Source organism: Camelus dromedarius, chromosome 2 (genome assembly GCF_036321535.1).
Source record: "Camelus dromedarius isolate mCamDro1 chromosome 2, mCamDro1.pat, whole genome shotgun sequence".
Lineage (NCBI taxonomy): Eukaryota > Metazoa > Chordata > Mammalia > Artiodactyla > Camelidae > Camelus > Camelus dromedarius.
The window spans coordinates 120,515,833-120,541,639 of record NC_087437.1 but is presented as its reverse complement, the minus strand read 5'-3'; the positions used below and the strand labels follow the sequence as shown (position 1 = coordinate 120,541,639).

General features: G+C 60.7%; 1 protein-coding gene across 1 annotated transcript; it reads right to left on the bottom strand.

The window, feature by feature from the left end:
* Positions 1–23,996, bottom strand: PDXK (pyridoxal kinase). Its single transcript, XM_031460617.2, has 11 exons — positions 23,731–23,996; positions 10,557–10,611; positions 8,109–8,213; positions 7,564–7,647; positions 7,175–7,221; positions 6,562–6,647; positions 5,772–5,817; positions 4,583–4,694; positions 3,637–3,773; positions 2,822–2,888; positions 1–2,519 (listed from the first exon to the last, which is right to left on the bottom strand). The coding sequence occupies exons 1-11, from the start codon at positions 23,815–23,817 to the stop codon at positions 2,407–2,409; spliced, it is 939 nt and encodes a 312-aa protein (XP_031316477.1). The 5' UTR covers positions 23,818–23,996; the 3' UTR covers positions 1–2,406.
* Positions 23,997–25,807: the final 1,811 nt, after the last annotated feature.

Below are 25,807 nucleotides of genomic sequence, written 5' to 3'. Positions count from 1 at the left end.
TTAAAAAAGATGGACTGTATTTTGTAATTCATCTTTAAGGTCTACAGAATAAGATTTGAAATCTACACTCTGGCAGTGAGCAGGCGACTCAGGGCCAATGTCTCTCTCATCTTAAAGTAAATTATTATTCTGCATGTTACTAAACTACGGAGGGTTAAAAAAAAAGTTAATTCTAACTTGGACCCAAACTGTATCAAAAACCACTGCCACTGGCCATGGGAAGCTTCTGGATGGGAAATCCTGAACAGAGATAGTCTGGGGCCTCTGCTGTCGCCATGACAAACAGAGTAGGTCCCCCTGAGAACGAGGCTGATACACGGGGAGCAACATCAGGACGAGAAGGACACTGCTGCACGGGGAGGTCGGCCGTGGTTTCCCACAGACGCTCATGTTCTCCCTCCGAGCCCTGCCCTCTGCAAAGGCTCCCAGGAGCCCCGTTTCCTTCTCTTAGGACAGAGGGCTCAGGCCACAGCCTCCCCTCGTGGCTGGGGCCTTACAGCCAGGGGAGACAGGAGCGCGAGCCTCAGACCCTGCCAGAGTTCAGTTTTACGGGTGGAATGGTTCTCACTGTTCCGTTCCTGACACTGGGAAGTCAGAGGCAACCGAACGTGAGGCCCAAACCTCTGAAATAAAACTTAAAGAACTGAGAAACCTTGTGTAAAAAAAGAAAAAGGGTTTCCCGCAGGCGGGTGGGATGGCCGTCTCCCCAGCGCTACGTGGCAGTGACAGCATTTTCCGTTAAAGGCTCTACGGGGGCCCAGGGCCGGGGGGACTGTGGCTGGCCCCTGGGCCGCCCTGCTGGGGAGGCCGCCTCCACCAGCCGCCGGCCACGGCCCTCCTCCTCCTCGGCCAGCGGGGCCCGCAGGGACCAGGAAACAAGGACACAGACACCCTGACCCGCTGGCCACTTCGGGGAGCTGAGGCCCCCTGGCCCCGCGCGCAGGCACTACTGCCCCGTCTTCGTTTCGGGGTATTTTCAACAAAGAGAAGAAAGCAGTACTGGGCGGGGGGTTGTCCTGGACCCATGGGAACGGCCATGAGAAGGTGCGGGCTCCAGGAGAGGGCTGCTTGTGGGGACAGAGCCAGGGTCGCGGACCAGGGCAGCCCTTGGAGAGCCTGCCTTCCTGGGACCCACATCCTGCAATTTCCCTGTTTCCCTCCAGGCTGTGGGTTCCCGGGAGATGCAAACAGCTGCAACCCCAGAGTCGGGGGGCGAGTGCTGAGTCTTCAGCCTACTTGCAGCCATGCCTGGGGGATCTTCACAATTCTGGGCAAAGTGGGGCCAGGGAGGTCACCCCGGCAGCAGACAACTGGACCAGTATCAGGGTTTATGCTGTGGCCTTCGGGGCCCCAGCCCACCTGAGGCATCACGGACAGCTGCTCCTCTGCAGCTCCGCCCCACCCGCTGTGGGGAGGAGGTGGGGGCTGCGGCTGGCTCCCGCACGCCTCTTGCTTCCTGGCACCTGCTAGCACAGGACGTGGGACTGTGGCGGGAGCAACGCCGGGGACGAGGTAACTGGCCGGTGGGGTTAACACGCCAACAGTGGGGCAGGAATCACCTCCGGCCTCCGGACCTGTCTGTGCACTGACATGGGGACCCAGTGCATTTGTCACCAGCAGTCAGGGGCAAACAGCACTTAACCTGTTCCCCTAGAAACTGGGTGAGTTTTCCAAAAGGAGCCTGATGTGATCTTCCCACAGGCCGCCCTCGGCCGTACAGTGCCTCTGTCCTGTTGCCCAGCGGGTCCCTGGAAATGCTGTGAGTCACAAGGCAGTCCCCTGACACGCGTGAGATCTGCGGATTTTGGGGGTCCAGGGAAGGTCCCCGCCAAAGTGGCTGTGCAGGGCCTGCGCCTGAGCTGCAGGAGCCTGTCCAGGCCACGGACAAAAGTGGAGTATCTGAACCCCCGGGGGCCTGCCCTGTGGAGAAGTAAGAGGCAAAAAGTTGTGAACTAGGAACACAGGACAGGTCAGACCAAGAAGACAGACATTCGGCATCACCCTTCTGGACAGGGACGGCTGACCTCCGACTTGCTCTCAGAGAGGCAGACGCGGGCGTCCCCGGGCCCCACACTCGGGATGGGGACCTACCACGCATCCCAAGCCATCCCAGAGCCCGGGAAGGACGCCCCTGAGATGTGGACATGGAGCTGCTTTTCTAGGGGGGCCTGGGGGCCTTGGGGGAGGGGAGCTGGGGTCCCAAACTACAAACACCTGTGATCACTTAGTTACTTTTAAAAAGCACAACTGGCACATTTTCACAATTAAGACCAGTGGATGCTGGACACTCACGAAAGAAAAAATATCAAGTTTCGGTCACAGCTCTAAGGCAGACATTACACTTTTCACAAGGACGAAAACGGGGACACCTAACACTGCGTCACAGGAGGCGGAGATGCGCGGCCCTCACAGCACCGTGGCCTGGACAACGATCTCGGGGTTCTCGATGTCCTGCTTGCTCTGGACCATCCTCAGCTCCAGCTGGGCCGGGCTTGGCTTCAGCCCTTCCCCAGACTTGGCTACAGAACAAACAGAGGGGGCAGAGCCACCAGTTACCCCAAGTGTCTCCCCTCCTCCCCCCGCCTCGGCCCGAGCCCCCGACAGCCCGGGGGCCCCAGCTCAGAGAGAGCTGCACGACGCTGGCCCTGCCCCAGCCCTGAAGGCCAAGGCCAGGGAGGTGCCGGGAGCCACGGGGACCCGTTCACAGTGGCAGAAAGTGGTCACACGAGTCCAGCGGGCCCTGTGTCCCTCCCACCCCCAGCTGAGGCTCCACACGTAGCACCAGCCAACGTGACTGGCTGGGGGGAAGGCAGAGCGGTACCTTTCGCACATTTGATGGTCCGCTGCAGAACGTGGTGCATGGCCGACACGGTCTTCTCACAGGCCACCTGCAGGGAGGGGGACAGCTGAGCCCCCGCCCACTCGAGCCCTCTGCACCCCCACGCTGCCCACAGCTGCCCGGATGGGACTGTCCGTTAACACAGGCACTGGCTCCAAGATCACCAGCGAGGCCTCATCTGGGCACCAGCTAGTCAGCTAGTCACGGGGCAGGTCACCCTCAGCCCCTGAGGGAGGAAGGAGAAGGCAGAACCGGCGAGGAGACCAAGCATTTAGGCTTCGGGTCACAGCACTCGGCCCTGAGCCTTGCAGGCGACGGGGAGGGCCCCATCCCAGCCTGCGCGTCACAACAGGGCATCAGACACCTGCCCGCACGGGAGGAAGGAGGTCCAGGAACGAGGCCGTGACTTCTGCACTTGGCCGGACCGCACGCAGGAAAGGCCTCACACCCCAGTTTACCAAACCAGCCTAACCGCCCACCCACCCAGCAGGGCCTGAGCAGGACAGCTGTGTCTCCACACAAGTGGGTTGGGGACACTTACCCCTCAAGTGAGGGGGACGGACGGGGACAGCTGACCTCAGAGCCCTGTCCCCAACCCTCCATTGAGTCACCGCAGCGATCACACTGCAGGACGAGCTCTCATTGGATCTCTCCCCTGGACGACGCTTCTGGGTTCAGCCACGGCCCCGCAGAAGCCCTCACGTTCCACGCGGCTCAGCCCCCCACTGCGGGCCGGGCTGGCTGAGTCCACACTTCACGCACGCTCTCCCGTTTACGCCCCGAAGCGCCCTGCTGACCTTGAGACTGTTGGGGTGCTTGTGAGTCCAGGCCAAGAGCATGGCGGCGAAGAGGTCCCCGGTGCCCACGAAGACCGCGTCCACCTTGTGCATCTCCATGCTGATGCGCTGCGTCACCACGGAGCCGTCGGGGGTCCCTGGGGAGGGAGGGGGGCAGCTGGGACCCCGGACCCTCGGCCAGCAGAGGCCCACAGCCTGGGAACCAGCCTGCCCTCCTCCCACTCCTCTCCAGCACCACGGCAGGGGGCTCGGTGTCCCCGTGTCACCCGCGTCCCTCAGTGACCGCCTGTCCCAGGTGAAAGAATGAGAGACTGGGGCCCCAGGAGCCGCTCAGTGGGGGGCCTATGAGGGGGAATGCAGAGCCCGAGGGGCCGGCACAAGCATCGTGACATGGAGGGAGCCTGATGCCTTGGGGGGAGCGGTGGGAGGGAGCCTGGAGCTGCAGGGACGGTGAACTCACTGAAGTCAGGGCGCATGTGTGAGTATGAGCGGAGTGTGCACATGTGCGCCTTCGTGAGTGAGCGTGCGAGTGCCCTCCCACACCGGCCCGAAGGGAGCCCTGAAAGCCCCGACAGGACCAGCTCTGAGCGGGGGAGGCCTGTGGAAAACGGTTCCCAGGACCCGGGCTGCAGCTGGGCTGGCCCACGTGAGCCCCGGGGACGTAGGAAGGGAAGTTACCCCTGTGTCGCCAGTGCGGTCACAGACGTGACTGCTGCGTGGTGACTGTGGGGGAGCCATCAGCGCCCTGGGCTCACTGTACCCCGGTTCACAGAAACCTCTCCTGATTCTGTTCTCAGCCTGATCTTTCTCGGGGGTGATGGGAGTTCTGGAAATTGGCTGCCTGCTGAGTCGGTACAACTTCCTATTCGACCCCAAAGCTCGGAAGCCTCAAGGGACACGTGGCAGGAAGGCGGAAGGTGGCACAGCACTGGGCAGGGAGACATACGCGTCCTCTGGCTCCCCAGTGCGATCAGGTAGTCTCTGCCCCTCGGGGAGGGTAGGTCGGAGCTGGTGATGACCACCGTGTCGGGGCCCATCGAGTGCAGCATGTCCATCACCTGCCGGGGCACAGGGGCACATCAGCACGCCTCGACACCCGCACCTGGCAGCCCTGGTCCCCACTGCGCCTCCCCTCCCGTCAGAGTCTTACAGGGTCTGGCTGGATGGGGCGGAGCCGACAGAGGCCAAGATCATGGGAGCCACACCCTGGTCCCAGCCCGCCCTGACCAGCCCCTGCCCATCCGTGACAGCTTAACCAGGTTGCAGCCACCGCTGCCCATTCCCTCCAGCTTGAGGTCCAAGCTTGCATGCCCGCTGGCCCCACCCTGTGCCCAGCTCCAGAGGAAGGAGCCAACCCGGCCCCCGTCCTCCCTCATCTGGGCTCCAGGGCGGCAGGAGCCACTCACGGCAGCTGCCAAGCAGCTGGGCTTGCACGCCCCGTCCTCGCTGGGAAGCGGGCGCCAGAGCTGAGCACGGCTGCGGACGACGTGTCCCCTGCCAGGCACTCACACACGCGCACACACACATGCACACGCACCCAGAGACCCCCCATGTGAACACACATACGTGTGTGCTCTCCCAAAGCCCACCCGCCTGTCCACACGGGCACACTCACCCCACGTGTGCACAGCACACATCCCCTCACAAAACGCACGCACACCTGCATACGCCGCGCCCCACACGCAGCGTCTGCACACGCACGTGTGCCCACCAGGCAGGAGACCCTCGGCCATTCAGGGGGCCTCCCTCCTCTCATCTCTGTCCCCTAAAAGGAGATATCGGAGTCTGAGGCCCCAGCACCTCAGTGTTTTCTCTGTTCATGTTTGGATGTAGGGTCGGTGCAGACCGTCCAGGTAAGACGAGGTCACCAGGTGGACCCTCGTCCAACCTGACAGGCGTCCTCATGAGAGGAGATCAGGACACACACACACACAGAGAGACAACGCCCTGAGTGGCTCTGCCTCGGCCGCCCGGGGAAGTTCCGACAGGGGACACAGCAGGGCAGACGGCGGCTGAGCCCAGACCCAGCGGCAGTGAGTGGCGGACGGCCAACCAAGCGGCCGAGACGGAGTTTACGGCGCGCCCCCCAGGCCCTGTGGGGGCTGCGGCTGCCCCCTCCCACCGTGTCCCCTCACCGCTAAGGCTTCTTCCTGGCTGTGGATCTTTCTGCCGCTCAGCAACCTGGAAGACAGGCAGGCAGGTGAGCCATCACTCTTCCGGGGCCTCCTGTCAGACCCCAACCCAAGGCTACGGCGCCCCGGGCACCCCGTTCTGCCCCGCAGGGAACGGACGCAGCACCTGCCGGGCATCGCGGACCAGGCGGCCGCAGCGTCATCTGGGGACCACGTCTGGGGCTAGTCGAGTAAAATTCAGTTTTAAAGGGGACCCAGACGTCATGAGGTGTGGTGAAGTTCCAGACCGTAGTTACTGTTTACACGGAACATCTACACGGCACAACAGGGGAGGACATCACACACGGCCACAGCACGCAGTGCCAGTGAGGGTGGCCGGTGTCCACGCACAGCCAAAGAGCTGCAAACAGTCGGTGCGTCACATTTGCACGTGCCACCGTCAGCTCAGGGTCCTCCAGTGAGCCGCCAGCCCCGGGGATTGATGGGCCCTTGTCAGGGAACCCTGGGCCCCAAGAGTCCAGGTGCCCCCCCCCCACTTTAAAGAGACAGAGAGGACCCGGCTGATGGTCCAACAGAGCTGAACGGGATGCAGACAAGCCCACTGCAGCCTCCACCATGAGCCACGGCGCTGGGAGCCGCTTCCTACCCCCTTCCCGACTCCTCGGGTGGGCCCTGCATCCAAGAAAGGCCCCCTGAAACTCAACGCTGGCAGCGAGGGGGGCGTGTGGGTTTCAGAGCCGGGGCGGCGGGGCGCTCTGCCCCCGGCCTGCGCCAGCCACTTCGAGCCACTTACTCAGCCTCGAACTGGTTCGGGGTGATGATGTCTGCCACGGGCACGACCTGCTCTCTGTAAACGGGCAGGAGGTCCTCCGGGACGTACTGACGGAGAAGGACACGGGCAGGTGAGGGGTGGGCCAGGCCGGGACGGCCCGTGCTGCGGGAACCCCAAGGATCCCAGGGGTCCGGAGGCAGGGTTGGGCCAAGCCCTTCCATCCCACCCCACGGGCATCTGCGCGGCCTCGGGTCCCCCCCCACCCCCCCCACGGACTCCGCCCTCTCCGGGGGTGACACCACCCACCGGACCCCACACTGGGGCCGGGGAGCCCAGGCCCCTGGGTGTTGGTGTGCAGCTTGCAGGCGAGGTGTGATTTTTACGTTTTTAAAGGGTTCGGGGGTAAAGTCAAAAGCAAAATAATATTTTGTGGCACATGGAAATTACAGGAAATTCAAATTCAGTGTCCAAACGTGGAATTTATTTAGAAAACAGCTGTCCTCACTCGTTTGGAAACCAGCTGCTCTCACGTACCCCCGCCCGGGCCCCGCACAGAAACCTCTTCTGTGCATCCAGGCCTCCCCTTCCCAGCAAGGACGTGCGCCCACCCACGCCCCAGGCCCCGAGCACTGACCATCGAGCCTTCTCCGTCCCACTTGTCCCCCATCACTGGGTCGCACACTGTGAACACAAAGGGCATCTGATCAGGAAAGCCGCAGCTGGTGAGACCGGTCTTTCTTGTCCATTCTGTTGTTAAATTCCAAGTACCCACCACCGACCCTCATTTATCTCACCTGGCACTTCACATTCTGCTGCCGGGAGCCCCCGGCTCAGGGTCGGGGGTCAGACACGCCACCACAGTGCCGGACACTGATCACAGCGCCAGTAACCTGCTCCTGTGACCCGCTCCCTGGGGGCCCAGCAGCCACAAAGCTCATGTGCTGGGGATGGGGGTGCAGGGCATGTGAAGGTGGGGCGCCCGAAAGGAAACTGAGATGCCCACTCGCGGGGCCCTGTGCCTACCGTACACGAGCCGGGGGTTTTGCTGCTTCAGCTCCCGCACGATGTCTACCACCATGGCCAGGAAGGACTTGTCCCTCGTGTAACCTTTGGGAGGGACAGAGGACTCAGTCACCCGACCATGGCAAGGGAGACACAGTGCCATCAGACCCCTCTGCCAGGAGAACAGCGGGCCAGGTCCGGTCCTGTGGCCGGGTGAGGACAAGCGTCCCCAACAACCACAGGTACCGAGGGGACACCAGGTGACTCCCGAAAGAAACGCTAAGTTTTACACGAAAGAAAGAAGCCAAGGGTGTACAAGGAACGTCTTCCTCCCTCCTTCCCACTTTCGAGAATGAGCACGTTCACTCTAACTACGTACAGAAACACAGCCCCTAAGGCTACGGTACTGGGACGTGGCGGTCACGCTAGGGCCCCACTGAGAGCTTGGTGGCCCGCACACACCCTCCCAGGGAGAAGCCGGGTCGGGGATGCTCTGCCCCACCCCCACCCAGGCTGGAGCGAGGCCCTGGCCTGGCCCCACCCTCGGCACCCACCCTGGGCCTCACCCGTGAGCACGTAGTCGTATCTGTTCACGTGGTTCAGCCTCAGGCCGTCATACAGCTCCCGGAGCTCATCCGAGTTAAGCACCTGGCCCTTCCAGTGCGCGTAGCCTGGTGGGGGGGGACAGGACCTCAGGGCCCCCACGCGGGTGGCCAGCCGGCGAGACCCAGCTTCAACAGGCAGAGCGTGGCCATGGCCCCTGGCCTGCCCCCCGTGGCCTGGCTTTCCGCCCTGCGGGCCCCGCACAGGCCGGCTGTGGGCCGCGGCGCCCCCTGAGGACAGGAGGTGAGGGCTCCCCCGCCACAGAGATGCGAACGCCCAACAGCACCCGTCAGCCGTGTCCAGGGACAGCGTGGCCTCTGGTTGCCCCCCCTTAATTGGCAGGGAGGGCCCAATGAAGTGGAGGTGAGCCCCTCCCTCCCAAGGCTGTCCCTGCAGGCTCAGGTGTCCGCTAAGAACTGGCGGCCTCTGGCTGTGTCCCCGCAGGCGTTTGCGGCCACAAAACCCCGCAGACCCAGGGAAGGAGGAACACCTTCCCAGCGGCCACATGGGCCTGACTCTGCAGCTCTCATGGCGCGTGCTTGTCCCGGGGCTGCTGTGACCAAGAGCTGCGGAGTCACGGGGTGGCCCCTCTGTGGGCCGTCTCCTCCTGTGTCCTCAAGGTCATCCCCTCTGCGGGTGTGTCCTGATCTCCCTAAGGACACAGTACGGCCACACATTTGACCCCATCGACTTTAATTGCCTCTTTAAGACCTTATCTCCACGTATAAGCCACATTCTGAGGTGCTGGCAGTCAGGACCCTGACACGAGCCCAGAAGAGGGCACAACTCGGCCCACGACAGGGGGTGACAAAGGTGAGGTGCGCTGCCCACCAGGTCCCAAACACAGAGACCCATCCACCGTGAGGTCTGCTTCCTAACCAGATAAGAGGGTTTGGGCCCACACCTGTTGGTGCCCCCCGCACCAGCTTCATCTCACACTCAGAGGAGCCCACAAGACCCCTGGGATACACAGGGGCACTCGGGTCCTCCATCCAACCCACTCGCTTTACAACTTCACAATGTACAAATGAAAAAACTCTGCAGAGGCTGAGCCAGTGACCCTGAGGGTCCCAGCTCCTCACTGCGCGTCTGCTGCCAGCACCTGTCCCCGGCACCCCAAGCCCCAGGGCGCCCTGTGTCCACACCTGCCGCCCTCGCCCCCGGGGGTCACCACCAGGCCCGGCAGCTGGTCACACTCCAAACTCTCCGTGCTGGCCTGCCCCACCCGCCAGCCTCCAGCCCCGTCCAGTTTCATCCAGTGCCTGTCCAGGGGCTGGGATCCTGGGTAACAGGAAACCATTGCAGAAAGAGCAGCCACAGAACAGTGGCCTCTGGCAGGGGCGAGCCTGCCTCAAAGGCCACAAGGGAGGCTGCGGGGAGCCTCCTGTGATTTGAGGCCCAAGCCAGCTTGGTCCTTTACTTTAAAATAAACAGATAAAGGGAAAGAAAGAGGGTAGTTAAAACAGCCAGTAAAACCTGTAAGCTCTGGGGAGGTTCACTGGGTTGACAGCTTTTGGGGATGTTTCCAAATGTCACTGTGCCCTGCACACTTGGAGACCGAAAGCAGGAAAGGACACTTAGTGAGAACAAGGGCCCTTTCATCTGTGCCTGGCCCGGAGTTCCTCCTCCCGCCTTGTGACTGCGGATCCCCCTCTCTCCCGAGAGCCACGCCCAGGAGAACTCTGGCAGGGCAGGCACCCCCTTCTGCGTATCTGGTCGGCCCTCTGCCAGCTGCTTCTGGGACGTTCCGTGCTCCGAGGTTCTGTCTGGGTTCAGAGCAATTTCAAAAGAAGGGATGTGGGGATGCTTCCAGAACTGCGTGGCTTTGTCCTCGTGCCGCTGCTCCAGCTCGGGGACCCCCGGGGCAGGGGAGTGCCAAGGCCACAGGGTGGGGAGCCCGGTCCTCGCCCCGATACCCTGGGGACTTTCCAAGGGATGTGACCCTCATGTACCCCCGAGCCGGCAATCCCACTTCAAGGCTCCTGTGCGAGGAAACCCTCGGGGACCTCACATGTGAAGACACACACACAAGCCCATGAGGCTCTGGTTTTCAACAAAGAAAATCAGGACCCGCTCCGCCCCTCCCCGTCCGTGTGGGGCCCTCCTCAGGCCCCGTGGTGTCACCCTGTAGGCAGGCGGCATGGCCCCAGAGCAGGTGCCAGGATCACAGCTCTCGGTTCATGCAGGAAGCTGAGGGGCTGAGGGGTCACGTCACCAACCTGGGCGGCCCAGCCCCAAAGCACCCAGGCGGATTCAAGCCCACAGCCGGCACACCCAGGCCCCCCCGCCCCCCGGCCGTGCAGCCTCAGCCGGGGCCACACCTCCGAGGGGTGGCCCCCAGACTTCCAAAGGGCCGCTTCTCACACCCACACGAAGCTCTGCGTGGACACCGACCGAGGCTGACGCCTTACCTGTGTGGTTTGAAAACTGGACAGAGTTCACCGCATCGACCTCAAACCCCAAAACCTGCAAAATGGACAGAGAAGGACCAGGCTTAAGAGAGCAGGCCGGGCTGCCACTGACCCACAGAGGGTGCCCAACAATGGCCTGGGCAGGCTGGAGGGTCCCCAGTCGGCCTCGGCCCCCACAATCCCTGTATCTAACAGGGAATGTGTTGGGGAGCAACCAGCCCAAAGGGCCCAGGTTGGGAGGCCGAGGCCCACCTCCTGCAACTCAATGGCTCACTTCCAGAAATCCCCCCAAATGTGTCATCTGTTCGGACACCCAGAGGGCAGTGAGGCCGTCTCAGTTCTGGCCCCGTCCGGTGAAAGGCAAGGCCAAGGGCGCCACCCGCACCCCCCGGGAGCCCAGCCTGTTGCCCCTCCATCACCACGCGTCCACCGGGAGAAAGGCACCCAGCCCAGAGCCAAAGGCCCCCAGAACAATCACAGCGACAGACCCGTACGCCTTCAGGGAGGGACCACCCCACACCCCAGCCTCACGCCAGCCCCTCATCTGGGCCTCCAGCCTCTATGGAGGCGCCAATTAAGGGAGGGGAGGGGGTGGCACTGGTGCCAAGGGAGCTCCCACCCAGCCCCAAGAAAGCTCATCCACAGCAGACGAAGCAAGTGACGGGGGAAAGCTAAAGCCAGCACTGAGATAGCAGCTAAGCTTATAAAAACTAGGAGCTCCCTTTTTAATAAAAGGGCAGAAAGCTGGTGTCTACAATGGCCGGGGTGGGGCGGGGGAGGGTGTAGCTCAGTAGAAAGGTGCGTGCTGAGTGCGCACGAGGTCCTGGGCTCTATCCTCAGTACCTCCATTAAAAACGTAAAAAATAAATAAAACAGAATGGCCTGAGGACCACACAGCCAAGGCTGACAACCGCGCACTCACGACACAGCGAGTCCCGGGGCGGTTCTTCCTTCTGCTTGTGTTCACTCTCCTGTTTTTCCACATTTAATAGGCGCTGGAAATCTCGAACTCCCCATCCATCCCTTCCCACCTGCTTCCCCCCCCCCCCCCCCCCCGTAACCATGCGTTTGTTTTCTACGGCTGTGAGTCTGTCTCTGTTTTGTAATAAGTTCATCGTGCAGCACGGGGAACTGTATTCAGTACCTTGTAGTGACCAGCAATGGAAACTATGGAGGGTGTTGTGCATGTACGTCTGACTAAAACATGGCGCTGCACACCAGAAACTGACACATAAGCTGACTACACTTCAATTAAAAAAAAAATGTATTGGTTCCCTCAGGGGAATCGAGGTACAGGACACTGCAGATCCTCCTGGGGGGGTCGGGGTGGGGGATGAACCACACTCCCTGTGAGGCCCCCCCTGCCCCTCAGCCGTCAGAGGTGCTGGGCGTCAGGATCCAGGACCCCCCGGCCCGCCTCCCAGCCTTGGTGTCCTGCCCTGACCCTGCGTCCCCATCAGGCCCCACCAGCATCTTCCACCTGCCTCTTCCAGGCTGGTCCCCCACCCCCGGCATCACTGCAGGCAGCCCTGGGACAATGGCCCTGCTGTGTAGTCCCCTCCCCACCCCCCAAGGGTATCCGGTGCGTCCCTCTGCAGGGCTGGCCGTCCCAGCTGCCCAAGGAACACTGCCCAACAGGGCAGGAAGGCCTCTGGTGCAGGGCCGGGTGCTCAGGGGCACAGCCGTGAACCCCCACCCACCCCGAAGGAGCGATCTCACAAGCTGGAGTAGCAGAAAAGACAGCACACAGCACGGTTATCTGAGAATCTCAGTACCTGTGGACGGGACGCAGATGAGAGTGGGCCCTGCACCTGCAGAGCCTCCCAGAGACAAAAGGGCGAGAGAGAACGAGACAGAAACTGAGTGTGCAAGAGAGACAGAGAGTGTGTGTGAGTGAGTGAGAGGGAGGGGGAGGCTGGAGGCCCAGAGAGAGCCTGGCCCCGGGGCCCCATCCCCCCTCCACCACTTTGCTCTGGCCCTGTCCTTGCCTTGCTGGGCCCCAGTAACTTCCAAACCTTCTCCCCTTCTTCACCTGAACACCAACCAGCTTCAGGTCTCATCCAAAACAGGCAGAGCTCTCTGGCGACCAGGAGCGTGGCTGCTCTGGGCAGTAGGGGTAGTGGCTGGGGTGGGGGTTCTGGGTGCAGACATGGATGACACCCCAGCTCTTCATGGGGGGGGGGTTCCCCGGACATGCTCTCTCTGTGGATTCCTTGAGTTACACACTTGAGATTTGTATTTAAGACGTCTTTCTAAACAAATTTAAGCCAGTATTACGAGGACTTCAAGCAGTGAAAGAAAAATCAAGTCTTCTCAAACAAGAAAGTTAAACTGGCACTCTGCAAACTCACTGGCCTGATTTCGCAGCCTCTGAGACACAGAGAGAGCTTGCAGTATCTCAGATCCGGAGAATTCCTATCAACTCTGCAGAAACAGACCTGAAGCAGGGATGACACAAATCCTGAAAATCCTGCCGGAACGCCCTGCTCCACGGCCCCTGGAAGTGCAGACCATCAGCCCTTCGGAGCTGGCACGTCCGCTATTTTTGTGCTCTTCAATGACAGAGCTAAGCCCCTGGGCTTCAAACACCAGCAGCTTATTAATTCGTACCCCGTGCTGGTGTCGGGCACCTACCACACGGCACGTGCAGGGCTGAGGGGCCCAGCTCCAAGAGGGAGCCCTGGGACCCCAGGGACAGGGGGCTTCTGTTGTAAAAGCCCAGTCTTCAGCTCAAGTGCCCGTCCCCTTTCGTGCTTGTTTCTGGGATCTGGCCTGCAACCCTGGGCATTGCGCCCCAGCTCGGCTAGCAGCTCCCACCTGGGCACTGGGTGGGGAGAGCCGGGAGACGGGAGGGTCCTGCCCCGGCGGGTCACCTTTCCCTGGCAGCGCTCTGTACCCACAAAGGCGGGGCCCCCAGGAGCAGCTGAACCCACTCTGCGGTCTTCCCGTCTCTTGCAGGCACAGTCCTACACATCACCCCTTTTCCCAGCTCTAAGTCCTAACGACCCCAACTGTAAGCAGACAGGGCAGTGTGCCTCGAGAGAAAGAGCCAGGCGTGGCCTTCCTGACACAAGGGAAGCCATTTTTGGCCTAAGCCATTTGTGAGCTGAGCCTGGGCACAGTGCTCGTCCTGCGAACAGGTCTCAGTAATTCATGATCTCAAGGAGACTAAAGAATGCAGAAACAAGGACTGTCTCAGGCAAGAGAAGGAACAACAGCAGATAATACATCAGTTGTAAAGCGTCCCAGATCTGTTTCCCCTCGCTCACCCCTGCAAAACCCCACTGAGTGCAGGGGGAACCGCCAGGTGAGTCCGATCTACTTACACGAACCCTTTAGAAGCAGTGTTCTCTCTCCTCAAGGCAAAAGAGAAAAAAACCCAAAATAAACAAATGGGATCTAATCAAACTTAAAAGCCCTTGCACAGAAGAGGTAAGCATCAACAAAACAGAAGGACAACCTAGGAACGGGATTAAATATTTGCAAATGATGCCAGGGCTTAATTTCCAAAATATGCAAACAGCTCATACACCTCAGTATCAAAAGAGACAGACAACCCAATCAAAAAATGGGCAGAAGAGCTAAACAGACGTTTCTCCAGAGAAGACATACAGATGGCCAAGAGGCACTTGAAAAGATGCTCAGTTCTGCTGGTTATCAGAGAAATGAAATCAAAACCACAATGAAGTATTACCTCACAGTGGTCAGAAGGGCCATCGTTAAAAAGTCCACAAATGATAAATGCTGGAGAGGGTATGGAGAGAAGGGAGCCCTCCTACACTCTTGGTGGGAATGTAAACTGGTGCAGCCACTATGGGGGACAGTATGGAGGTTCCTTAAAAAACTAAAAATAGATTCACCCCACTTCTGAGCACACATCCAGGGAAAACTATAATATGAACAGACACCTGCACCCCATGCTCACAGCAGCACTGCTCACAGCAGCCAAGACGTGAAGGCAACCTCAGTGTCTGCTGACAGGTGACGGGCTAAAGCTGTGGTAACATTTATACAGTGGAATACTATTCAGCCATAAAAAAGAATAAAATAATGCCATTTGCAGCAACGTGGATGGGCCTGGAGATTATCACACTGAGTGAAGTTAGACAGAAAAACAAATATTTCATGATACCACTTACACGTGGAATCTAAAAAATAATACAAGTGTATCTATTTACAAAACAAACAGACTCACAGACACAGAAAACAAACTTCTAAACAGGAACGGGTAGGGGAGACACACTAGGAGCATGAGCTTAACAGATACAAATTGTTACACGCGAAGCTGATCTCCTGTACAGTATCAACGCCTTGTAACAAGCCGTGACGGGAAAAGTCTAAAACCTCTCGATGTACACTCTGCTGTGCGCCTCAAACTAACACCGCACTGTACCCAACTGCACTTCAATTAAAAATTAAAAAAGCGGTGTTTTCTGGCCGGGGCCAGAAGAGGAAATCAGCGTTCCAGGTGTTCTGAGTGGGAGGAGGACACTGAGCACTTCGGAACACGGAGGCCACGCGAGCAGCAGCGCAGCTGTGTGGCTGGCGTCCCACGCAGCATTACCAGCTGTGAACCACAAAGCCACACAGACAGAAGTTACACTAAAAAGCAAGTAGGATCAATGTCCTAACCAGTTCACTGCGCTTCTCCGCCGGCGAGGCCCGTCTGCGGGGCGGCTGCGCGGGGCCCCGGGCTCCCCGGCAGGACCCTAGGCAGAGCCACCGAGCCTCTCGTCCCGCGCAGGCCAGCAGTTCAGGGTCTGCAGGTGGAAGTGCTCACAGCCACGGAAACTGGCCCTACCGGTTTTTTCACCATTTACCAAAAACAAGACTCAATTTAAGGAAAAAAGAGGAAGACCTGACTAGTTCAGTGCAGGGAGGGGAGGAGAAAGGGAAGCGGGGGAGAGGTCTTGCGAGATGAGGGGGAACACCACCACCTCCAGCTTCCCCCGCCAGATGCCCCTCCGGCTGGGTCCCCTCCTCCCGAGGGCCCCTCCCCCAGCCCAGTGCAGCCAGGAACAGGTGCTCCTGGTTCTTCCCAGGAGCCTCTGTGCCACCATTCTCCTCACTCCTGACCCCCAGATGTGCCCGAGGAACCCCGGCCTTCAAGGGCACGCCGCTGCCCGTGAGACAAAGCCAAGACCCACAGGCTACACATGCCACCGTTCTGTGATTTCCACCCCTCCTGCAAAGCCGCCTGCCGGCTGCTCTCTGAACCCTCCAGGCCTCTGTGAGCCTCTCACCTGAGCCAGAACATCGTCCTTTGGGCCCAAGCCCCAGTTTGAGACCTTGCCTTCTCAGCCTCCACCGGCAAACAGAGTCCCAATTCAGAAAGAACTAGAGACCCAGCGAGGAGCCCCAGGACGAGCCAGTGCCCGCTGCCTCTGGGGACAAAGCCCGGCTCACAGTGACCACGTGCGCACAGCTGATGCTGGGGACCCAGGGTCTCAGATCCAAGAGCGCCGTCGAGGAGCACAGCCAAAAACCGCCCTCAGGCGGGGTCCTGGCGTCCGCCTGCCATGAGAGGCCAGTGCAGAGGTGCGCCTGGGGTCCTGCCAGGACAGGCTGCTGCCTCAACCCCGGGTCCCGCCCAGGCCGGGGTGATGGCTTGGAAAGGGCTCCAGCTTCCACCCACCCCCAGGGCAGGGGAGAGCCCAGCAACCAGGGCACACGTGCACCCGGGAGAGCACGTTCAGATGCTCCAGAGGCGCGGTCACAAAGAGCAGCAAGAGCTGCACAAGGACGAGTCCCCGCCCTCCCCAGCCCCACGAAGACCCCGGGCCACCTCTGCCGGCAGAGCACCCTTGTCGAGGGCGGCCACACACGTCAGGGGATCCCTCAGCCTAGGGGTGACGCGCCCTCCCAGCCGCCACCGGCCCACCTGGCTGCAGCATCACTGTCCCCCTGCTGACGGCCAGGCAGACACAGGGACACGTCCTTAGCTTAGCGGTCACCCTGCCTGGAAGTCAGAGTGCTCAGACCGCAGGTGGGGGAAGCTCTGGAATATTCCAGAGCAGCCCCCCACCCACCCAGACCACCCTGGTTCCTCTAGGGGAGGGGTTCATGCTGAGGCTTGTTCTGTAAGACCTCCAGCCCCTCTCCTAGGAAGTCAGAACTGGGGAACGGGGGACGTAAGAGCCACGTGACTGTGGTCGGCTTGGTCTGCCTCGGGGCCTGTGTCCCTTCCACCGCCTGCTACCGGTCAGCCCCACAATTCAGCCCAACCCACGACCAGCGGCCTCTCATCTCCAATGGGAACTTCGACTGGAAACAACCCTGTGTCCCCTGAAGCAGCCTCCCTAGCTCACCTTAAGTCCCAGGGCCACCTTCGCCCGCTGTGCACCCTTGTCTCAGTGTCACAGCCCTGGACCGCATCACCGTGACCCAGCCCGGCTTCCGGCAAAGGTGCGCCGGTGCTCACTGCGGGGACCAAGGCACCTACCAGGCCCTGCCGGGGCCCCGCATGCCACTGGCTGGGCACTCTGGGTGCTGGGTGTGCTGCAAAACCCTAATAGAAGGGGTCTCACCCCAAGTTCGCGGTGGCACCGGAGCAGGGTGGGGGCCACTGCCCTCCTGGGCCCACGTCCCCAAGCCCCCTTCCTTTCTCCTCGAGAAACTCTATTTCTTCTTCTCAGTGTCACTCTTTCAGATCACTGAGTAATCTTATTTCAGAGCTCCGTGTGGGGGAGCAGCAGGGGACAACCATGCCCACGGCCACATGCGTCATGGAAGCCACCTGCTTGCAAACACACCAGCCCCTTCCAGGGAGGGCAGTGCTGCCCCAGGTCCCTGTGAACAGAAGACAGGACACCACACAGCACAAAGTAGTGCTGCACAACACTCACCACACGTACACACCTTCATACCCACACCTGAGCACGCACACGCATGCACCACACACCCACATAGCACGTGACCCACAGACACGGAGAGGAAAAGATGACAAGGACCACTGGGCTCTGGCTCTTCTCCACGACGGGCAAAGAGGGGTAACAGAAACCTCAGTCCAGAATGAAGCAATTCTGGAACTTCTGGGAGAAACATAAAAGCAAGGGAGGAGAAAAAATGAAGCAACACTTAGGTTCCAGGATTGGGACACGTCGTGGGCCAGACGGGGACTTCCAGAGGCCGAGGGAAGCCGCAGGGGGACAGGCAACTCGCGTGGCCGCAGAGCACAGGAATATTCCAGAGGACACTCACAAGTGTCCCAGCCCCAGCGCATCCCCTCCAGGAAGTGAAGACGACGGCCAGCGGGGCAGGAGGGAGGCGCGCTTCCTGGCATCCGCTCCCACACACCATTTGTCAATGAGTGTGTCACCACGAGACAGCATGAACGCAAAACCTCTGTCTTATAAAGGGCAGGTGACATTCTTCCAGCAGCTTCCAAATGCAGTTCTGCTGGAAAAGGTCCTTTTTGTCCTAGGAAAATATGTAAAGCTGTTCCAAAGGACTACGTGTTTTAAGCATTCATCAAGAGGCCTTCTGAGGCTCAGGGGGATCCTAAAGGTGAGAGGTTGGAAATAAACCCCTTGTGGCCTGAAGTGACCCCCTGGGGACCCAGTATTGAGTTTCCAGGAGACCCTGGGGTGAGTCACCCACATGTGCACATGTGCTACTGAACCCCAGGGTCTGCAGCCCGATGGCTTCTGCTCTGCTCCAGAGCGGGCAGGGGGCTGGGGGCGGTGGCAGGCGTCCACGGACCCTCAACCTCTGTTCAGCTCCGGTAGCCTCGTCACTCGGCAGGCAGGGGTCCCAACCCAGGCTTCCAGACAAGGGGTCTCTCAGCACACCTCGCTGCCCGCCAGCCTGCCACTTCCTGCGGGGTGGCCAGGCCACAGTCCACTGGCCAAGAGGCCTGGCTTTGAGGCCCCTGCACAAAGAAACAGAATCTCCACCCGAACCCTCTTTCCCTCAAGATGCCTTGGGTCCACTTCTGCACCCAGGGGCCAAGAGATTCCAAGAATGAGGCTGGCTTCTGCAGGTCCTAAACTGAGCTGTCCCCAAAACCATCTTCCAGGGCCCCCTGGGTGGTCTCCCCTTCCCATCTCGGCAACATGGTATTTAAGTGGGTTTTAAGCTAAGGCCCCAAGTCAGATTCTCAAGGCCACTGGGATTCAGTACTTTACTGTCTCTCCCTGCACCATGGCCTTTCAGGGCAGCACCTGTCCTGCACCGTGAGCCTCCAGTGACCCCCCAGCACAGAGGTCACACGTGTTCGAGTCAGCAGTTCCAAACCCCAGACACAGCCTTGGAAGAAGTGCCAGCACACAGTTGGCGTGGGCCAGCTGCCTGTCCCCGGACACCTCCAGGAGGGCTGGTCTGGCCAGCAGAGCAGCTGCTGGCACTGGAGGTGCTGGCTGCCCTCCCCAGAGAAGCACCCGGCGGCTGGGCTGGGAGTGAGACCAGGAGCTGCGGGTGAATGGGTCCTGACTCTCATTTCCAAAAAGGGTGGCTTTTGGATTTTGTGCCATCAACTTCAGGCCTTACATTAATTCTCTAACTTGTGCCACTTTTAAATTTCTCTGAACAGGCTCCTTCTAACCCGCAGTGGACTGAATGTGGCCCCTAAAATACTTGCTGACTGGGGGACTCATGCATACGACCGTGTGTGGAGAGAGGGCCTGGGTTATCTCCATGGACCCTGCATCCGATAACACATGTCCTTATAAGAGACACACAGGGGAGAAGGACACGTGACACGGAGGCAGAGATTGGAGGGAGGCGGCCACAAGCCAAGGGACGCCAGGAGCTGGAAGAGGCAGGACGGAGCCTCCCCTCCAGCCCCTGGAGGGACTGCAGCCCTGCCAGTGTCTTGACTTCAGACTTTCGGCCCCTAGAACTGTGGGAGGATAAATCTCTGCAGTTTTAAGCCCCAGTTTGTGGCACTTTGCTACGGCCACCCCAGGAAATTCATAGTAACCCTAAGCTCTGTGTGCCTGCTGTTTTTTCACCAAAATGGGAAGCAACAGGGCAGAGGCAGGTGCGGGGCGGCTGGAGGACCCCAGGACCTCCACGCTGGGTGGGTGGGGCCTACGGAGGCCCGGCGGCCCCGGCAGGCTCTCTACACACACGGCGGGGTGGGGGGGGGTGCTCAGCGGACCCAGCCTCCCTGCCGGGAAGAACCGGAGGTTTTCTCCTTCTGAGAGGACACAAGGCCCGCGGCGCCCGGTGTGGGAGGGGCTGCACTCGCTCTATCCACTCTCGTTCTTCCCCGCTGAACCAAGGCCAGAGCAGCAGGAGGTCCCCCACCCTGTGTGGAGTGGTGACCCCAGATGCGTTACGTGGCCCGACGCCCTTGACTTGGCAGCCCCTCTCCTCGGACGGGGCCACAAGGGCCTCGAGCGCCACGAGCCCGCCCTCCCTCTTGGCAAACACAGACCAACCTGCCTGACGTCTGCCTCCTGTGTCCCCGGTCACAGTAGCACGGTCCCCTTGGCCACTAAAATGGACTTTGGACCCGAGCCCAGAAACAAATCCAAAACCAGGGTCAAGGTTCTGGTCCTTTCTCTTTTGTATAATGTTATTCTCTGCCCATGGGCTGCCCACCTGAGACCACAACCAGTGTGCTGTGGGCACCTGGTGAGAAGCAATTTGGACTCGCTGGTGTCCAGCGGGGACAACTTTGTGTCCGGGCGTGCCCTGGGAGCCTGGCACCATCTGAATGCCAAGACAGCTGTTCTCACTGTGCCAGTGAGGCTTAGAAAGACTCGGGAGGGATGGCCAGTCCCTGAGCCGAGTCTCCAAGACCAGGGACACAGGCTCAGCCCCCACAGGCAGCCTCTCCATCCCGCCACAAGCACATCCTGTCTCTCCAAGTTCGTGGGGCCCAGCCAGAGCCCACCTTCTCCTGCCATTTCTAAGTTCTCTTCCCCTACTCACTCTGTGGGTAACCATGCCTTTGGAGCCCCCAGCTGTATGCACTGACCAAACTGCAGAACATACTCCCCGCTGAGCACAGCTCCGGGTGTTAGGGGAGGGCCGGCACACCGGGGCTAAGGCTGTGTGAGCCCCACCCACCTCCTGCCTCCCCGCTCCCGCAGGGCCCACACGTGGGGTCAGGGAGCAAAGTGCCCGCACGGGACCCTGTGGCGCATCCTCAGGAGCGCGGCAGCCTGGGGCAAAGCCAGCATGCGCAGACTCCTGAGGAGTCTAGACTCTGGCCAAAGAAGCACCAGGTGGCTAAGTGGAGAAAGTGTCCCGTGAACTCAGCCGTCTCTGGAAACGGTTCCTGTTATGGGCTGAACCAGGGCTGAACCGCGTCCCCCAAGCTGGACCTCAAACAAGGACCGTGTCAGCGTGCTCAGGGGTCTGAAACAAAGTTTACTCTCTCACAGCTCTGGAGCCTGAACCCCCATCAGGTGGGCATGGTCCAGTGGAGCACGTTTTGAGGAGCACCATCTCCGACTTTCTCCCCCTCCTCTCTATCCGTCAAAGACTATGTCTTCTGTAATTAGGAGGAGGAGGTAATTAGGCCAAAGAACAGGGGTAAGGAGGTGAGGACCCAACCCTCATCCAGTCCTGATGGGGGTCTTGGCCTCCCCAAGATGTCCTAGGCACCAGGCACGCGTGGCTGCCACCCGGCCCTACTACCTTCCTGTCTGGTCTTTCCGCCCAGTGAGGGGTCAAAAAAGCACCCCTGGGCACTGGGGCCACTGCACTCTGCAGCCAACACCTCTAAGGCACCTCGGAGAGGTACCCACACCCTCCACATTCCTTGGTCTGAACACGTGAGGCAGGAATGGTGCCCATTCTACAGATGAGGCAACTGAGCAATGTGGAAGGTGGCCGCTTCAAGGTGAGGACCTAATGAACTACCCCTCCTCCTGGACAAGCCTCCAGGGGAGAAAGACAAAGAAAAACAAAGATCCTGGCTCCCCTCCACAAGGTTAAGCAGAACCCACTTCAGTCACCCCCTGGGGAATTCAGGGTATTAAAAAAAAAAAACAGGAGGCAGCTCTAGGCGCTTGAGGTAAACAGGCCTTGAAGAGTTAGATGCATACCTCAGACAGAATTTCAGTGACCTCGGATTCCTGCATCTTCCCATACACAGTGAAGTACTAAAACCATTAACTTGAGGTAGTTGTCCTTTGCGATCAGCGGTAATCCCTTACCCAGATATATGCCTGACTGCATGTACTCCCCAGCCAAAAAAGTCGTATGTGAACTGGCTTCTCCCTGACCTCTTTGGATTAGTCCCCTCAGCGCCACTGTCTCCTGGGCTGCCATCCTCAGTAAATCCCCAAATAAAACTTAAACTCACAACTCTCGCGTTGTGCATTTTTCTTTAAGTAGCCTGGAGGAAGTGCAGGGATGGACTAAGTCAGAGGCAGAGGCCCTGGCCCCACCCCAGGGATGACAGGAGGGAGGAGGTGACACCCCCCATCTATGTCCCTCAAGCACACGGGTAAGGATGCTGGGCACTGGGGAGACCCCAAGTGAGAACTGAGATTCTGTCCCTAAGAGGTGTTCCCCAGGTGGGTGGTTCAGAGGACTCTCCTCCCCACCCCCAAGTAACTGGAAAAGGAAGTTGAGGGTTAAGTGCCTGGAAATTCAGGAATAAGGCCCAGCGTGGGCAGAGGAAGTCTGCCCAGTGGAAAGAGAAAGCAGAGAGTGGCTGCAGGTGGCCGGGGAGGAGGGAGAGGCCGGCACATTTCTGCCAAGGGCGACTCCCAAGGCTCCCTCCAAGGCGGGGTGGGACTGAGACCACTATCTGGTGGGGAGCCGCAGCTGTCCTCAGCGCCCTACCTGGTCCCACCTCCCCTAGCCGCCCCTGCTTCAGGGACCTTGCACCTTACCCCAGTATAGTCCCACCCCAGTGGCCCTGCCCAAGCCATCAGTGGCCAACAGCTGGGGCCTCAGGACAAGCCCAGGTGCGCACCCTGAACGCCCCCTGGTCTGCCCCCTACTGGTCAGAACCACCAAAGACCAGGTGGCCAGAGCGAAGCGCCACTCACATCTCCACAGGTGCACACAGATCAGGGGCAGCTGTCAGGTCACTCTGGACTTGAACCTTTGTACCTCTCCACCTTCAGGTCTCTGCTCCACTATTTCCTCCTCGGGCGACGGGCCTGCCAGCCTCAGGCCAGCCCTCAAGCCTTACTGAGGCAGTTCTGACCACCCTACAGGCCATTGACTGGGTGGCCCTCTATGTCTTCAAGGGCCCAGCACAGGGACCTAGCACACACAGCACACCTGCTCCTGGATCCGGGATGGGGCCTAGGGACAGTGGGCGAAAGATGAGTGGTCCAGAAAGCCACCACCCTGCCTGGACGGCCAGCCTCCTGCTGAGCCCACAAGGCAAGGAAGGCCTGTTACCCCAACGCTGACACCCCCGCATGCCACCCCCGCATGCCACCCCGCCCCACGCTGGCCTCCTCTTGCTCCTCCAAGGGCCGCTCAACCGTAACCGCGGGGCTGCAGCAGGAAGCAGTGGGCGCCGGCTCCAGCCGCAGGGAGACGGTGTGAGCCCCTCCCCGAGGGCAGGCGGGGGAGGCCGGGGGGAGCCCGTGGGGACCCCGGTAAGGAAAGGCTTAACACGTAAAACGCTAAGCCCTGCACGGGCCTGAGCCGGCGTCTGGGGTTTTCTTCTCCCGAGCCCACGGCGGCAGGCGGGCCTCCGCCCCCGCCCCCTCCCTGCGGCCACCTCCCGGAATGGTCAGCCGCAGGCTGGAGCCCACTCCCCCCGCCCCAGGCCTCCCTGCCAGATTGCCGCTGCTCCTTCCTCCTCCTTCTCCTCCTCCCCCTCCTTCTCCCTCCCTCGGGGCATCCTGACCCACAGGGACAGGGACTAAACCGGGAGCCCGCCAGGTGAGCAGCGCAAACACCTGCCTACCCAGCGCCCTCCTTCGCAGGGTCACCGGCCGCCGCGTCGCATTTTCTCGCCCTCAGGGTAGGGCGGGCGGGAACGGGCGGGGGCTGACGGGTGCGCACAGCTCACGCACCGGGGCTTCATCCCAACCAAGCGTCCCCGACCCCCGCCCCATCCCACCGCAGGGGCCCAAGAGCAGCCCGGACCCCTCCCCGGCAAAGCGCCCGCGTTGGGCACCCGGCGCTCCACACTGGGCCCTGGGGCTGCCCGGGTGGCCCGGCCAAGGTCACACGGCCCGGCTGCGGCCACCCCTTCGCGGGGTCGCACGGTGGGGCGCGGGGACACAGCTGGCTTACGTAAGCGTACCTGCAGAGGGAATGTGGCCGCCCGGTTGCCCACGTAGCCGCGGACGACATGGCTCTGGATGGAGAGCACCCGGCACTCCTCCTCCATGCCGGGCCTGCCGCGGCGGCGCGGGGCCGGGCGGAGTCAGCGTCTCCACCGCGCGCTGGGGCTCCGCTCCGGCGGCGCTCGGGATCCGCTCCGCTCCGGAGAGGTCCCGCTCGGCGCAGGCGCCCCGCTCGGACGACAGACCGCCTCCCTCTGACCTCAGCGCGGCTGGGAAACCGCGGGTCCCGCGCTGCGCGGGGGCGGGCCGGGGGCGGGGCCGGGCGGGGCATCGGCACAGGCTCCGCCCTCTCCGCCCCCACCCCGCCCCCGGGGGGATAGGGCAAGGGCAGATCTCAACCCCGCGCCAGGCGAACCAGTCGCGTCACTCTGCGCTCCTGGCACGTGGTGGCCACCCTCCATTCGCCGGGTTGCACTTTCGGTTTTACCCGGGAGGGCACTGCGGCGTCGGCATCCTGCATTCATCGATTCATTGAGATGTTAGTTCACTCCACGGAGGTCCGCCGCCCAGGCCTTGCGCCCCGCCTCTAACACTCCCCGGCGCTGCGGGACCACGAGCGGGTCCAACAAGGATCCTCAAAGAGGAAACGTGGGGGCGCGGCGCCACGGGAGTGGGCGAGGGCAAGGGTGCCAGCGGAGGGGCAGCCGGTTTGGGAGTTGCCGAAACTGCCCTCCCCAGGGCCCAGCGGCGCCCAGTGCCCAGTCCCCACTCCAGGGCCTGCAGAGCTCGGAACCCAAGTGCAGTCCCCTGCCCCTGCGGCCACCGCGCGGACGGAGCTAGGACGCAGGAGCCCCGCGCCCGCCCCACAGGACGAAAGATCCATGCCTCACTTGCTCAGGGGGGCACCCCTGCCTAGGGTATGCGGGGCCACGAGGCCAGCGGGGACTCGACCTACCCCCGCAGAGGCCTGGGGAGTGGACACTTCCGCAGAGCCCGGAAACTCGGGGCCTCCAGGCGCCCAGTTCCCCAACCCCTACACGTGTCAGGCCTCAGGGTGTTCCAGGCCAGCCCGTGGTGCCACCACCCCCCGCCCAGGGTCCTCGTTCAGAACCTGCGGCAAGGACAAACCCAATCGGGTGGCGCCCAGCCTTGCGGTCACCACCCTGCGCTTCACCTCGCACTCTCACCCCGCTGCCCACAGGATTTCCTCCCTGCAGACATGGTGACTTCCGTCTCTCTGGTGGCCCAGGGGAGCTTGTTTAAATCTCTCTAGCCTGGTGAGAAGGCGGATGCAGTGCCTGGGACAGTGAGGAAGAGGACAGGGCCTACTGTCCAGATTTTAAAGAGGAAGTGCCGGGGTCAATAATAATCAACTGTTGGTTAGTAACAGCTAACACTTAGGTGCTTGCTGTGTGCTGAGCATATTTCCCGAGTTAACACACGTAATCTTCATGACTACCCTGCACGTGCAGATTCATCCTGTTTCACAGGTGAGGAAACTGAGGGAGAGAAACCAGAGGTTACAGAGTCAGTGACGGCGTTGCTGGGTGAGAGCCCCTGGAATCCACAGCGGCCAGCAGCACTAGCCACTGTCCTTACTGCCCTGTTCTTCCTGCTCTGTGAGGTCAGCTGCCCTTGGCTCCTAGGGGGGCCTGAGGAATCCTTTCTCTGCAGCCAACCTCACCCCTCCTCTGATCCGTCATCTACAGTTCCTCCCTCTCCCTGAATACTTTGTCCACCCAAAATCCACGTGTTGGAGCCCGAGCCCTCAAAGTGGTGACATTTGGAGGCAGGGCCTTTAGGAGGTAACTAAGGTTAAATGAGGTTCTAAGGGTGGGGTTCTGATTTGATAGGATTAGCGTTATCTGAAAACTGGATACACCTCTTGGTGTACGTCAAGCCAAAAGCAGCCAAGCCAAAGACCGAGAGAAGGAAGGATTTATTATTACTTGCAGCAAGTAGGGAGAACACTGGTTTTTCCTTCACCAGTGTGTAGAGGAAAAATTAATCAGTCAACCTTATAAAGAAACGGAATATTTTATTCGAGCCAAATTTGAGGGTTATAAACCGGGAAGAGCATCTCAGAAACCTCTG

Excerpts from the sequence above, each read along its gene's own strand:
- PDXK (XM_031460617.2), bottom strand. The coding sequence starts at position 23,817 with ATGGAGGAGGAGTGCCGGGTGCTCTCCATCCAGAGCCATGTCGTCCGC. Across the intron at positions 10,612-23,730 it reads CGGCCACATTCCCTCTGCAG|GTTTTGGGGTTTGAGGTCGA; the intron begins GTACGCTTACGT and ends TCCATTTTGCAG. Across the intron at positions 4,695-5,771 it reads GCCAGGAAGAAGCCTTAGCG|GTGATGGACATGCTGCACTC; the intron begins GTGAGGGGACAC and ends GTGCCCCGGCAG.